The following is a 14,978-nucleotide window of genomic DNA, read 5'->3' as shown; positions in this document are numbered from 1 at the left end:
GAAATTGTTTGACAAGTTTCGACATTCACATTAAAAACTCCTTTTATTGGGAAAATCACGACTGATGATAAGCAGCCAATATGGTAATCATAAGTAGACTTAATAGTCCAGTAAATTCGTAGAAAAATACCTCAGTTTTAAAATAATTCTACTGTCCGGTTTTCCAACGGGATAATTTTGATAAATAAGAAAACATGCTCTTTTATTTGATATCCCACTTGGGTATATTTGAAAATATTCGATTATTCATCTCCACTTTCTCGCGCCACCTTTCCAACCCCCGAAGGCTAAAAATAGATAAAAATCATAGATCCTTGAAGCTGGTTGTCTAAATTTGAGCTTAATCGGTTCACAGCTTTTTAAGTTTTTGAAGCACACCCCTTTTCACCCTTATTTCAACCCTTTACAGCCCTTTTCTTAATAACGACTATTTTTATCATAATTATTAAATTTTAAATTTAAAACTCATTTGGTTGCACTATAAATCTTAGAAAAACAGCAACAGTCTAAGGAAAATTATTAAAGAGTGGGCTGTGTTTCTAGGCAGTTCATTATAATACATTAAATAGCCTTATTGTAAATTACAAAGCTTTTTTTAATATTCTTCTATTTATCGAACGCTTGCTGAAACTCCATTTGTCCCTAGGCAAAAAGATTTTCCGCATATACGGATTTATTAATAATATTTTATCATACCAATATAGTTTTTTGCACCAGGAAATATAACGGAAGTAACAGTTTCATAATATATTATTATAATTTGAAATAAATAATTTTACGAACAGGAAAATATAATATTAATGATAACATACTTTTTAAATACACGTTAAATATCGATCACATGATGAATAAAAAAAATAAAACGCCATACAGCTATAATATTTTTATCATTAATTTTTTTTTTTTTTTTTTTTTTATATAATTATTATAGATATTGAAAGAATATCAAAATATATAGGTCAGTCTAACATAAAATTTAATGAGTAAAATTAAATATTTATATTGATTTCAAAATAATAATATATTCAATATTTTAAATATTCAATTCACAAATTTAAAGTAAAATATATGTATACCTATAATGAAAACACGATATTATTAGTCGAGGAAATAAAGGAATGAACTGCCAATTTTTTTTTTTTTTTTTTGAGCAGTAAACTACGAATATACTAGGCACCAGGTATCTCAAGGGCCATTTTCATCATGATATTCGTGTTCAGCGGTCCCGAAAACCCACGGATAACCCACATATTATCGTAAAACTCCAAAAGACGAGATGTGTAGTGCCCGCCCTAGGAACCAGGTACATTGAGGGCCATTTTTGTTGTGACATTCGAGTTCAGCGATCCAAAAAAATTCCGAGCAACAAAATTTGCTTCATTTTCATCGATATTTAGTTTTCAGTTTTTCATTTCTCCCTCGAAACTTCTGTTCACAAAGATTACAGACGCCCTCACGAGTCGGATACAAAAAGTTTTTAGTGCTTTATTTCTTCGTCTATTTCTGACTTTTGGCAATATTACATCTGTAATGAGGTCAGTGCTGGAGATACCAGTTGGTTGAGTAGGCTGCAAATTTTAGGAGCAACAAATTTAGGGACAACCTTTATTCAAATTATACATGTAACGACTCGAAGAATAACTCGGTAGAATATGTATACTTCTAGCTTCTAAAGACACATTAAAGCAAGCGGCAGAAATTTTTTCGATATTAGAAAGCATGCTACGTTAATGTATCGCTGGGAATAAATTAATTTAATTAATAGTTGTGATGGGTTAGTGTAGTGCATAGAATATGCATGAAAATAATTGAGGATCTGAAATTACCAGCCCAAAAATTGTTAAAACACATATATGGTATCACAATGGGCCCTATGGCCTAGGAATGTCCCTCGCAGCAAACCAATTAAAATTGCATCCCAATTACCCACATATATGTATAATTAAATATTTATGAAATTTCTGTACAATTTAGGGCAATTTTGGACAAAAGACTTGATTTTTTAATATTGGTCTTATGGGAAACGGTATGGTAGATGGATGATATTTTTTCATAGATTTCTCCATATTTAGTGGGTGAAAATAGAAAAAAGCTATTTAAATTTAAGTTAAAACCTTAATAAATTGTTGAAAACAAAAAACCTCTTGTGCCTGACTAATTAAGGATTTATGAGCACGGTAGTGGGGACACAGATTAAAAAAAATTATTTTATTTAAATTTTGATGGTGAATTATGTTATAAATTGACATTATAAGACTAAAAGTAGGAATAAAATTTGAAAATTGAAAATTTTCTTTAATTATTTAGCTTTCGATATTTCGAAAACCAAAGCAGGTATCGAAAGATTTTATTATTATTTTTCGTCTTCAATCATGAAGTTATAACAAAATTAATCATCAAAGTTGAAAATAAAAAACAAATAATTTAATAATTGAGGACTAATAATTTAAATCTAAACTTGCCTTGGTGCTCGTACTACACCTTAAGGTATGAAAATTTTTGGTACCTGTACATACCATATTACTCAAGTGTGATTTAATAATAATCTTATTGTGTAATAATTATTTTATTTAAATAAACAATAATTTTTATTTTTAAAATTTATCGCAATTGGTACAAATAATTGACTACATTAATTATCGTCATTTTTAAAAATGAAAACGTTATACATTTTAAAAACTAATCCGGCTATACTTTATATTATATCTCATAATTACTTAATACACGAAATATTTTATTGAATTTTTATATTCAATACCGAAAAGAACATTTATTTTAGTGTGGAAGTAAAAAACATTTTTATTTAAATTTAAATATCCATTAACTCCATTGATTTTATTATTAATTCTATTCCTGTTGTAATTAATAATATTTAAAAATTGTGTAGGTACTGTATTTTTTATATTCAAGACGTTAGAAAAGAGAGTTTTTTGTAGCTTAAACTCCACGTAGCAACCATGATGTGTCATTTAATTGGCTAAATAGTTACTTGAAACGTTTTTTTTTTTTATTTATTTGATATATAATATACAATATATACGCTTAATGTTGATTTTCCGTACAAATTATCTATTTGTTTGCGACAATTGTTTCAAGATTACAGCGCTTCTTGATGACAAAATTATAAAAGTCATGAAATTATTACCAAATCTACAATACATCCAAGATATGTTTTGAATACATCCGGGATATGATCTCTTTGTTATGAAACTAGCTGTGAACTACCTCCTTAGCTGGGCAACATCCCCACTTTCTACCCTCCCTCCATTTCACCTTGGGCAGGGGTTACAGTTTTGTAATGTACACGTCATGATCTTTTATTTAATACCCCACTTGGGTATATTTGAAAATATTCGATTTTTCACCACCATACTTTCTTGCTCCACCTTCCCATCCCCCGAAGGTTAAAAATAGATTAAAACCTTTCAATTCCTATTTCAACGTCTTTCGTTACTATATTATGCATGTATTATACATAAAAACTTCCCTCTTGAATCACGTACTCTATTAGAAAATCGCATCAAAATCCGTTGCGTAGTTTGAAAGATCTAAACACAAATAAGGACATAATAGGTGCAGACAGCGGGAAACGACTTTGTTTTATACTATTTATTGATTATATTAAGACCCCTCCTCCCCCACTTTCCCATTCCTTAAAGGAATTCTACACACTGCACTGATTAATTGTCAATATTTGATGGTAAGTTTTTTAGTTCTTTCTCAAAATTCGTAAGTTAAATATATCTTGGCAAAATCTTGTCGAGTGATTTATACAAATTATTGCATAAGTCTTGTTTTTTTATAATTTTGACCATTATTGTATAAAAAAAAACTCATTTATGTCAAGAAACAAAATAGTTAAATAGATAAATTTTATAATTAATTAATTGAGGCTAGATTTTTGCCCGAAAAACTCATTATTTTGCTCATAACTCAAAAAAATGAAATGTTAACTTTTCTTATCATCTAGTTAACTTCAATCCATATGTCTCCATAATTTTCACATGCAAATTTTTGTTCACGATGTAATCTAATCCACTTGTATAAATTAATACTACCAGCCTAGAAAGGGTCTCTATGATATTTTCTATACTACCACCTTAGTAAATATATTTCATTCCTGCTGAAAAATGGTACATACTTGTTTAATTAATTGTACTTTTTATTTGTTTCAGAAACGTATAAGAAAATTTCTAATAAAAAATATCTGTGATCATTTATAAAATAAATAAAAATACTTTTTCAAAATGTCGACCGCTGTCAATGCTTCACGCTTGGGTCAAATGAAGGTAAGCTTCTAATGTTTAATTATTACAAAAGTTTTAACATATAATTAATTCCTGTATCACCCACAATTTGTCAACTATTAAAATATTAATTCGAAAGTGCGTTTAGAATTATTTGAAATAGTTATAGAACAAACTTTACAGTAACAAAATAATACGACAGATATTAACTACCTTCTTAGAGAAATTAATACATTGAAGGGTTGTATTATCACGTAGATGTGAGTTTATCCCTAGTAAAAGGATCATTATTTCTTCTCAGTACAGTTCAGTACAGATTATCCATGTTTTAATTAATGTTACGTAATAACCAATAAACATCTCATTTATATTGTACTCAAGATTAATTGTAAGAGGCAACAATTATAACGTTTCATTTAAAATCTAAGCTGCCATTCCGTGTTGTCAATTTCCAGAAATAGTACGAGAGCCGGCAACTTTTTCGAGAGTTTATTTTAAAACGAATAAAATAACACATTAGAGAGCCACATATCTTTCTTGTGTCTCTCTTCTTTCTTGTGTCATAATCATCAGCCGCCTGTCTAAAGTCTAAAGTCTAATTGTTCCTGTCATGACAAGTACTACTTTTTTTGGTTCAATAGTCCTAAAATAAATAGATCAGTAGTTCTTACAACTTTTTCGAGGATGCGCAGTAGTAAACGCAGTCGCTCCCAGGTGCAAGACGTGCATCATCTCTGTTTAATTTCAATAAGAAAACAAATATTTTGGATTAAGAGTCGTAAATATACCACTTTTTAAAGATTGAAACTTTCAGGATAGACATTACAATTCGTACCTATTATCTTACTTATGGCTGCTTAATCAAAATTTGATCCAGAAGCTTAGAGTGCTCACTATAATTTGGTATATAATTATATGCCTTATCATTGTACATAATTTAATGCCGTTTTCAAAATTGCAAAAAATCGCCTCCTTCTTTTTGTTCTGATGTGACTTTAAAGTATCGGCAGCGTTTAATAGTCGTAATAATTAGGTACTTTTATCCTGCAAATTCCATGCTTTAATAAATAAAACAAAATACTCACACGATGACTTCTAGTAAAATTTATTTTCTATAACTTTGTTTATGATAAATTTCCTTTTTTAACATCTTTTTTTTAACGAAAAAAAGGGATGTTATAAGTTTGGCCGCAATGAGTGTGTTTGTATCTGTCTGTCTGTCTGTGGCATCGTAGCGCCTAAACGAGTGAGTCGATTTTGATTTTTTTGTTTCGTTTGAAAGATAATTTAATGTTCTTAGCTATGTTTCAAGTGCGAGTTAAGAGTTCCGTACCGGAAAAAAATGTCGGGGGTTTTTTTTTAATTTTGTAAATTTCACTTTTACTATATACTGCTCTTTTTCTAAAACTCTAAATTTGGTAGAAAATTGGTTTATGTTGCAAATTTGGTATCTGATGAATGCCTGTCATTGCATTGGCTGGATCGGTGACTTCCGAGAAAATAATTACAAGCGTATAATCAATTATCAAATCCGTTCAGGGACCAATGGTCTCGCCATCAGTTTTATTAAAGTATTGTTGTATGAATCGAATTTCCAATTAGTTTTACTGAGTTATTGTTATGCGTGTGAAATTTTAAAATGTGTGTATTGAAATAAACGATAAAGAAACCCAATTGTTAATAATTTCACTTGTTATGCAAATATATTCATCCATATTTGGACATGAGTAATTTATTTCTTACATGTATGCTATCCAAATAAATATTAAGTCTCAAAAATTAATTGCAATTAATATGTTTATTTTGTTGATTAATTGTTACAAAATTTCTTTTTTAATAATTTTTTTCTCTTTTAAATAGAAACTACTTTCCTTATTAGTAAAAATAATTATTATTTGGACGGTTTAAGTATTTAAAACACATTTAACAATTTCAATATTTTTATATATAGAGTGCCCATTGACTTTATAATTTTATATAGACAAAGTATCGTCTATCTTTCCGTACAGTGAGAAACGTTCCAACATCTGAGGTAATTGCTTAGGTCAGCTAGTGATATTTATTAAAAAAAATACATTTATCAAAAGAATATTTATCAAAAAATATACATTGAATATAGGGACATTTATCAAAAACACATGCATTGAATATCAAATTTTCATATATCACAAAATGTTTTGCATCAAACATCGTGATTTCACTGACTGTTACGCTTTTTGATTTAAAAAAAATACTTATCACTTTACATTTTTTCTTACGAATCGACAATGGTTGGACCTAAGCAATTACCTCAGATGTTGGCACGCTTATAATCGTTTGAAACTCTTACTATCTATATAACTCTATCGTCAATGAGAGTGTCCCACATTTTCTTCGACAAATCGTTAAATTTAAAATGAAAAAAATAACACAAGCAAAATTTTACTGTAAAAGTTTTTCTTTTCCTAGGAAGACATCTAGTACGAAGATCTTGAATTTAAACTTGACTTTCAGGATCGTTTAAAATTCAGCTCATATTAATCTCATCAAGTTATCTAAACTAATATTATAAAGAGGAAACATTTGATTTTTTTGTTTGTTTGTATTGGATAAACTTAAAAACTACTCAACCGATTTTAAAAATTATTTCACCAATATAAAGCTACATTATCAGCAACTAGCATGAACTGTATTTTATTTTTTATACCATGTATATATGAAATATACATAGTATATTAAGTTTAGTCCCAAGTTTGTAACGCTTAAAAATAATGATGCTAGGAAAAAAATTTTGTCATAGGTGTTCATAAAATCACCTAATTAGTCCATTTCCGGTTGTCCGTCTGTGGACACGATAACTCAAAACGAAAAAAGATATCGAGCTGAAATTTTTACAGCGTACACAGGACGTAAAAAGTGAGGTCGAGTTCGTAAATGAGCATCATAGGTAACCCATAGTAAATTGGGTCTTGGGTCCGTAGGACCCATCTTGTGAACCGTTAGAGATAGAACAAAAGTTTAAATGTAAAAAATGTTCCTTATCAAAAATTAAACAACTTTTGTTTGAAACATTTTTTCGTAAACATCACTGTTTACCCGTGAGGGCGCCAATTAGGCGGAAATTTTATAATATGTACTATACTTGATTATCAGTTATGTATGTGTCACATGTTTGTATGTGTAATGTGATAAAGAAATGAACACTGACTATGCATGGTATTTCAACAATTAACTCAGTCAATTGTTTGTTTTCACTTGTTTAAATTAGAGTTCTGCATCAAAAAATTGAAACATGAAATTGATAACAAAGGGGCATAAGTGAGGGCAAGCGAAATGAAGGCTATAACAAAGTAAGTTGAAATTGCCCACCGAATCGGGTAGAAAAACAAGTTTAGAAAAAAAATATGACACACCTCTGTTCCATCCCCACTCCAAAAAACATTTCTAATCTATTCCTGAATGTAAATGAAAATAGAGCACCCTATATATTATGTAGTCTTATACCATGTCTTACAATAATTTATGTAATTTATGCTGAATCAGAAAGTGCCAACATGTATGTAACGTAGCTGTAATATTAGTGAATTGTAACAACACAAACTGTATTATAAACAGATTAATTAATCAATGTCATAAAATCTATTGGTATTAGTTTGTAGTAATATTATGACATTTAATAAATATATCTATTATAGTGTTACTTAAATCTACCTATGACCGAATTATTAGGTGCTTGTTCTCCTTTATAGTACGGTTCATTAACTGCCTTAAAATGGCCCGACAAAATCCGTCATTGAGCATGAATTATTTTCGGAAGGAATATCTTTGCAGGATCCCATTTACAAAATGCTCCTGTACGTAAAAGTGAAAGTTCCCAGTGGGTAACCCGGTAGGATTTTGTTGTAACTAATTTTTTTTAAATTAGTAAAAAATATTAACCGAATCGATTCGGAAAAATTTTTATGATACAGTTGGGGTCAAAATTAACAACAACTGTTCTTGCACATTTTTCTCTAAAACCCCCAGTTTTCGAATAAAAAATTCGTAAATTTTTTAAAAATGCGATTTTTACGATTTTCATCTCTCAAAAAGTGTATGAAATAATCAGATTTTTAGTATGGTGTAAAGTAATTTTATGTGTGGTGTAAATCCTTTTCAACAACATCCTGCAAAAATCTTTGGCATAATTGCATTTTAAGTGCTTATTTGTTAATTGATAAGAGAGCGCGCGAAAAACCACCCAAAAATAACGATTTTCTGTTCTATACATGCTAGAAAAATGGGATTTTCACCAATCGACTCGAAATTGAGTCAAATTAAAAAAAAAAAAATTTTCCACAACGCAAACTCCCGGAGCATCAGAAAAACTATTTTTCCGGGGGATTGCGTCTTTTATTATAAGAAAAATTGCATTCTGTATACATATATTTTACCTGTGTAAAACAACCCCTCCCCCTTTTTCAAGTGTTATGAAAGAGGAATAATGGAGAGCAAGAGAGGTGGAAGCTATAATGCGTTGGTTTTTACTTTTAACCTCAGCGAAACGGTCCATTATCAGGTTAGTAATGACAATTTTTTATGTCGTATTTGCTCCGAAAGCGTTTTTCGAAAAAATGTTTTGAACAAAAATTATTAGTTTTTTTATGAGGACAAACTTTCTGACTTTCCAACTTTCTAAGTGTTATTCTATCTCTTACCGTTTAGGATTTATATTGGCTGTTAGACAAACCCGAAGAACTAAGGCCAATGTCAGAACATGATGTCCCCCATCAATCTCTTCAACTTTTGCTTAAGTTATTTTTTGATGGGTAAACTACAAAACGAGATATTTAGGTGTATAGATTAAAATGGTCTACCCTGTATAAAATACTGCCGGTTTCAATGTGTCCCAAATTAATATCAATCGTTCTAAAGTCTTCATGGAAACTTTTTGCCCTTTGGTTTCAAAAACCAAATAGTTGAAATGAACTGTATGTAGCGTATATTTAACCTCTTACATTTATGCTTTCTGGCAATGAAATGGAAACTTACTTTGTTTGGGAAGTTAAGCTAAGGAACCGTACAACACCAGAAATAAATTTTTTTTAAATCCATTTATAATTATAATTTATTTAGGTATTTTACCCTTAAGTATTAGTGCATTATTATTGTCAAGAAATTATACATGTTAATTATCAGGGTCTAATCTACAAATTACATAATATGATTAGTGATTTGTTACGAGTGACCTAATTCATTTAAACAAACACGAATATCACGACATGCTTCTTCTGTTTAGAAAAGTTCATTCTGAAACATGGATTATTGTTAATGTATAACAATATCTCCGATATTAAATACCACGTTCCCTTATGCATGATTACAAATTGGGAAAGTGATATGTAAGACTCTTTCGGTTATCCATTATCTTAACTCAAAATTTTGTTAAACTTCAATTGTAAATAGTCAGTGTAAAGATATAAAAGACCACACGTGAGTTATACGTGATTTTTTGAAAATCAAAATTACTCTCTGCACTGTTTCTGTTAAAGTCAGCATTGCGCATAGAATTTAAAGCTATGAGATACATAATTTTTGCACGTCTTAAATTCCGAAAGAAGCACTTATTTTAGCATGATTCAAATACTACAACGTATGCTATATACTTAAATATAACCATAATTTTTGGCAATATTGCGGCATTAAATTAAAAACCTAAAAATACACCCGCTAACTAAAACTTTTTTAATTTCAAATTTATTCCCATTGAACCATTGAACCCTATTTAATTTTTTCGACCGGGATAAATAAGCATAGGATATTTTTCACAATTCGTTTAGGACTTATTTGAATCTTTTAAAAATGCGCTTCTGGTTAAAATCCGTTTGTCTCATTTTTAATTTTTACAAGGGGCTTAGAAAATCCTAAAAATTTGATAGAGAAATTTTCCTCCAATTTTCAAGAAATATTATAATTACTTCAATCGGGATAATGAGAATAAGATATTGTTCACAAAAACTTCGTTTGAGGCTGCATCTTTCGAATGCTCCACTTATTTTTCGGAATTATTTTTCCCGAAATATCAACTATCAACTTCACATGGGTGTTAAATTTAAAATTCAATGAACTAATAATGTTATTACTTGAAATTGACAAACACTTCCAAATACTCGATTATATCAAACTAGCTGGGAACTACCCGCTTTGCTGGGCAACATCCCCACTTGCACCCCTCCCTCCACATTTCCTTGCGTTGGATAACAGTTTTGTAATGTACACGCCATGCTCTTTTATTTGATACCCCACTTAGGTATATTTGTAAATATTCGATATTTCCTTCCCACTTTCTCGCTACACCTTTCTACCCCCGAAGGTTAAAAAAATTTCTAAATGTAATTTAAAACATTCTGAGCAAGTTTTGAACTATTAAAAGCCATAATTGAAAAATATGAATTTTTTATTCATGAACACCCCCGCAACCCCCCTTGTGGGTGGAATTTCGTAAAATCCGTTCTTAGCTGACCTCTACTTGGCAAAAGGAATATTCCTGCCAAATTTCAATTCTCTAGGTCTTATAGTTTCAGAGATATCGTGATGAGTGACTATCTATCTATATCTATAGAAAGTCTCCTATATATATAAGATATCAACTTCATATGGGTGTTAAATTTAAAATTCAATGAACTAATAATGTTATTACTTGAAATCGACATACACTTCCAAAATACTCGATTATCGTAATTTTTTACCGATTTTTTTTATAATTACCTCTTAAACAAGTGAAAACAAACAATTGACTGAGTTAATTGTTGAAATATCCTGTATAGAAAGTGATGAATATTGCTTGCGTTATTTTCTTATAAATAAGGAGAGTTTAGAAAAACAACATTGGCCTTTCAGCCGCCATTTATTCGAAAATTTTCATGAAGTTTTTTTCGTTTTACGAGAATGTTTCACAAAACCACTATTTGAAGCTACCTGCAAATTTTCAATTCCTCATATTTTTGGAGAAAAAGGGCACCAAAGTTCTGTCCTCACGGCTAAATGCATACGAAAAATGTTTCAAAAGAAAGTTGATTATTTTTTTAAATGGACCATTTTGTACCTTTAAACTTTTGTTCAATCTCTAACGATTTACAAGACCCAATTGACCGATGTTGCTCATTTACGAACTCGACCTCACTTTTTACATCCTGAGCACATTATCGTGTCCACAGACGGAGACTAGGAAATGGACTATTTAGGTGATTGTATGAAAACCTATACCAAAATTTTATTCGTAGCATCAATATTTTTAAGCGTTACAAACTTGGGACTAAAGTATAACCTTGATATATATTATATATAACAGGGTATAAAAACAATTTTTTTTAACATAAGCATTTTTAGAATTGAATTCCAAATAATAGATAATATAATTTCTCATTAAAAACTAATATATTTCATTATTATGGAAGTAAAAACAGATTACATAAATGATTTAGTTCAATGTGATTTAGATAAAGAACAAATTCTACCTCTTATTTATTATACCACTTTATCTGCCATGGTGGGCGAAATCTTACCGTTCGTTCGTTCTATAGATTTTACTTTGGTGTGTTTTAAGATGAGGGCAACTAAATTACAATATATATCTACATTAAATTCATACAAACATACATACATACCTCCTGTCACTACAAAATCCCACATGAAATTTATAATAAGGTCAACCGACCCGTTTCACATATGCAAAACTTTTTACAATGTGATTCAGTATATTTATTACTTGTTTCAATTCAAACAAACTTTAGAATTTTAGCAAGAAGTAATTGTGAACAATGAAAACAGAGATGAAACAAAAGGCTAGCTAAGGACCTTACATAATCCTTATGGAAAATGGCTTTCGGTTGAACTTATTGAAACTTTAGATGTTGATAGTTCTCTTTATTCACCTTAGAAGAATTGTCAAATTGTCACTGGAATACTTTTTCTAGACTCTAGACTCTTCCCCTCCGACAAATATGACCTCACACTCCTGAAGCCATGTATTATTGCTTACGTTTGTACGTTCCTCCCCCCCCCCCCCCATATATATATAAAACGAGAGGTGTCGTGGGACACTCGGAAGAACTATATTCCTTTCGTGCAAACAACTGTATTAGTAATTAATTATGAATATTAGTTTTGTGGTACGCTACCTTGCAGGTTTGTGTAATTAGTTTCTTTTGATTGTTTTTTTTCCTCTCTCGATACTTGGTAATTTTAGGTTTAAATTGTTTTTTTTTCTTGCACAATACTGTTTGCATATCTGTACATTGGTAATTCTGAGTATGAAGTGTTAATTTAAGAAGTCAAATACTTGTTTATTGTTTAAAGAATTAAATATTTTATCTACTTGATCAGGATATTTAATATGTGGTACAGTAAATCTGGCATTTTGACTGGAAAAAATTACAATAGTGACTCTGAGGTTATAGATCGTTAGGGGGGCATGTAAATAACTTAAAAAAAAGTTAAGAGAATTTTTCGTTCCGCTGTTTTTGAGAAAATCCAAAAAAATGGGAAATAAATATTTGGAATGCTTTTTCTCGGAATCTATTGATTTAAGGGAAAAGTTTTTCAAATAAAAAATGTAGAAGACACTGTCAGCTACATTTTATGTCATTGGAGCAACGTCATACGAGTTAAATTACAAAAAGTAGGTGGCGTTAAAGTATCAAAAAAAGGGTTTTCCACGGTTTTCATTAAGAAAAAATGATTTTTTTGTAAAAGTGTAAATGAAAAAGTTGTTTGACTCAAAATTAGCTTCAAATTTTATTTAAACAGTTTTTAAGGTAAGTTTTTCATAAAAATTGTTTAAATAAAAGTTGAAGCTAATTTTGAGTCAAACAACTTTCTCATTTACACTTTTACAAAAACATCATTTTTTCTTAATGAAAATCGTGAAAAACCCTTTTTTGATACTTTAGCGCCACCTGCTTTTTGTAATTTAACTCGTATGACGTTGCTCCAATGATATAAAATGCAGCTGACAATGTCTTCTACATTTTTTATTTGAAAAACTTTTCCCTTAAACCAATAGATTCCGAGAAAAACGCATTCCAAATTTTTTTTTCCCATTTTTTTGGATTTTCTCAAAAACAGCGGAACGAAAAATTCTCTTAATTTTTTTTAAAGTTATTTACATGTACCCCTAACGATCTATAACCTCAGAGTCAGTATTGTAATTTTTTCCAGGTCCGGCCTTTTTTTCGTCTATATTGACTGAATCAATGACATAACATAAAATTTCCTTGTAGTTACTTTAAATTATCTCTATTATGTTTAACTATTGATAACTCACAAATCATTTTTTTTAATGAAAAAACATAAATTTTGGACAATAAATACATTAACAGGCTGTAACATGTTTTTGCATATTCTCAAAATTCATGACAAGCTGAATCGATTAAAAAAATTTTAGTTTCCTAGGTGATCTACATGTCGGTTTTTGGTGTCATGTTGCACATTTTTTGGATTTACCGCCCAACCAGCAAACAAATTGTTCAGGTTGACTGAAAACCATATAGGGATCGTAAGGAATCCTTTTAGTCTTTTTAAGTTCTTATACTTTTTTTTTGCAAGCATTTTTTAATACTTGCCGTTGTTCATATATTATGATGATTCCAAAAAATTATAAATTTTGTCAATTTTTGTGATCCTAGACAACTTACTTTTAAACATGCTGTAAAGTTTTTTCAAAAATATGCCCCCGCATGTCATAAAAAAATACGATATAATTATTTGCAAAACAAAATTAACAGAATTGTCAATACCCCACTCGTAAAAACTAAATAATAAATTCTAATATTTCTTAATACAAAAATCATATAAAAAATTTTAATTAAATCTTTTTAATCGTATTTTTAAACATTTTATACTATTTCAAATTATTTCAAAATTGATATTTTTCAGCCATTGATTAAGCTTATTCGATTTTTTTTTCAATCCTCTAGCAGATAGGTTTGATTACTTGTAATTTTTGTAATTTATTTCAAGTCTTTATCATAAATAATTCGCATATATTCGAAATGAATTAAATATATACAAAATAATTCACAGTATTGGCACGTTCCGGTATGGGGCGGTAATTCCAGAAACAAGAGGCATAAATCTAGTCATCAGTTTCTACATTATTCTAATCAATAGGTTCAAATTGGTGAAATATACCTAGAAATGATTATCATAAAAATACGTGTGATTGCTCGTTGGATTCGGAATGATGTTTAGAAAAATGTGCCAGAAGCATTCTTCAGCACATAAAAAGTAGTACTAGGATGACCGAGCTTTACTCGGTATTTTTATACCATGCATATATGTAATATGCAAGGTATACTAAGTTTAGTCCCAAGTTTGTAACGCTTAAAAATATTGATGCTATAAAAAAAATTTTGGTATAGATTTTCATAGACTCACCTACTTAGTCCATTTCTGGTTGTCTGCCCGTCTGTCTGCCAACGCGATAACTCAAAAACGAAAAGAGATATCAAGATGAAATTTATTTACAGCGTACTCAGGACGTAAAAAGTGAGTCAAGTTCGTAAATGAGCAACATAGGTCAATTGGGTCTTGGGTCCGTGGGACCCATCTTGTAAACCGTTAGAAATAGAACAAAAGTTTAAATGTAAAAAATGTTAAAAACTAAAACTAAAAATAAACAACTTTTGTTTGAAACATTTTATCGTAAAAATCACTTTTTACTCTTAAGGGCGCAAATTAGTCGTAAATTGTATAGTATGTATTATATGAGAA

General features: G+C 29.7%; 1 protein-coding gene across 3 annotated transcripts in view; it reads left to right on the top strand.

The window, feature by feature from the left end:
* Positions 1 to 4,175: 4,175 nt before the first annotated feature.
* Positions 4,176 to 14,978, top strand: part of LOC123293248 (zinc finger C2HC domain-containing protein 1C) — a 29,037-nt gene continuing 18,234 nt past the window's right edge. For all 3 annotated transcript variants that reach the window (XM_044874004.1, XM_044874002.1, XM_044874001.1), the window contains exon 1: positions 4,176 to 4,289. In XM_044874004.1, the coding sequence (XP_044729939.1) occupies positions 4,248 to 4,289 (42 nt within the window). In that variant the 5' untranslated portion in view covers positions 4,176 to 4,247. The remainder of the gene's footprint in view (positions 4,290 to 14,978) is intronic.

This window comes from Chrysoperla carnea, chromosome 2 (genome assembly GCF_905475395.1).
Source record: "Chrysoperla carnea chromosome 2, inChrCarn1.1, whole genome shotgun sequence".
NCBI lineage: Eukaryota > Metazoa > Arthropoda > Insecta > Neuroptera > Chrysopidae > Chrysoperla > Chrysoperla carnea.
Note: the sequence above shows the minus strand (reverse complement) of the source record. Positions and strands in the feature narration are given on the sequence as shown.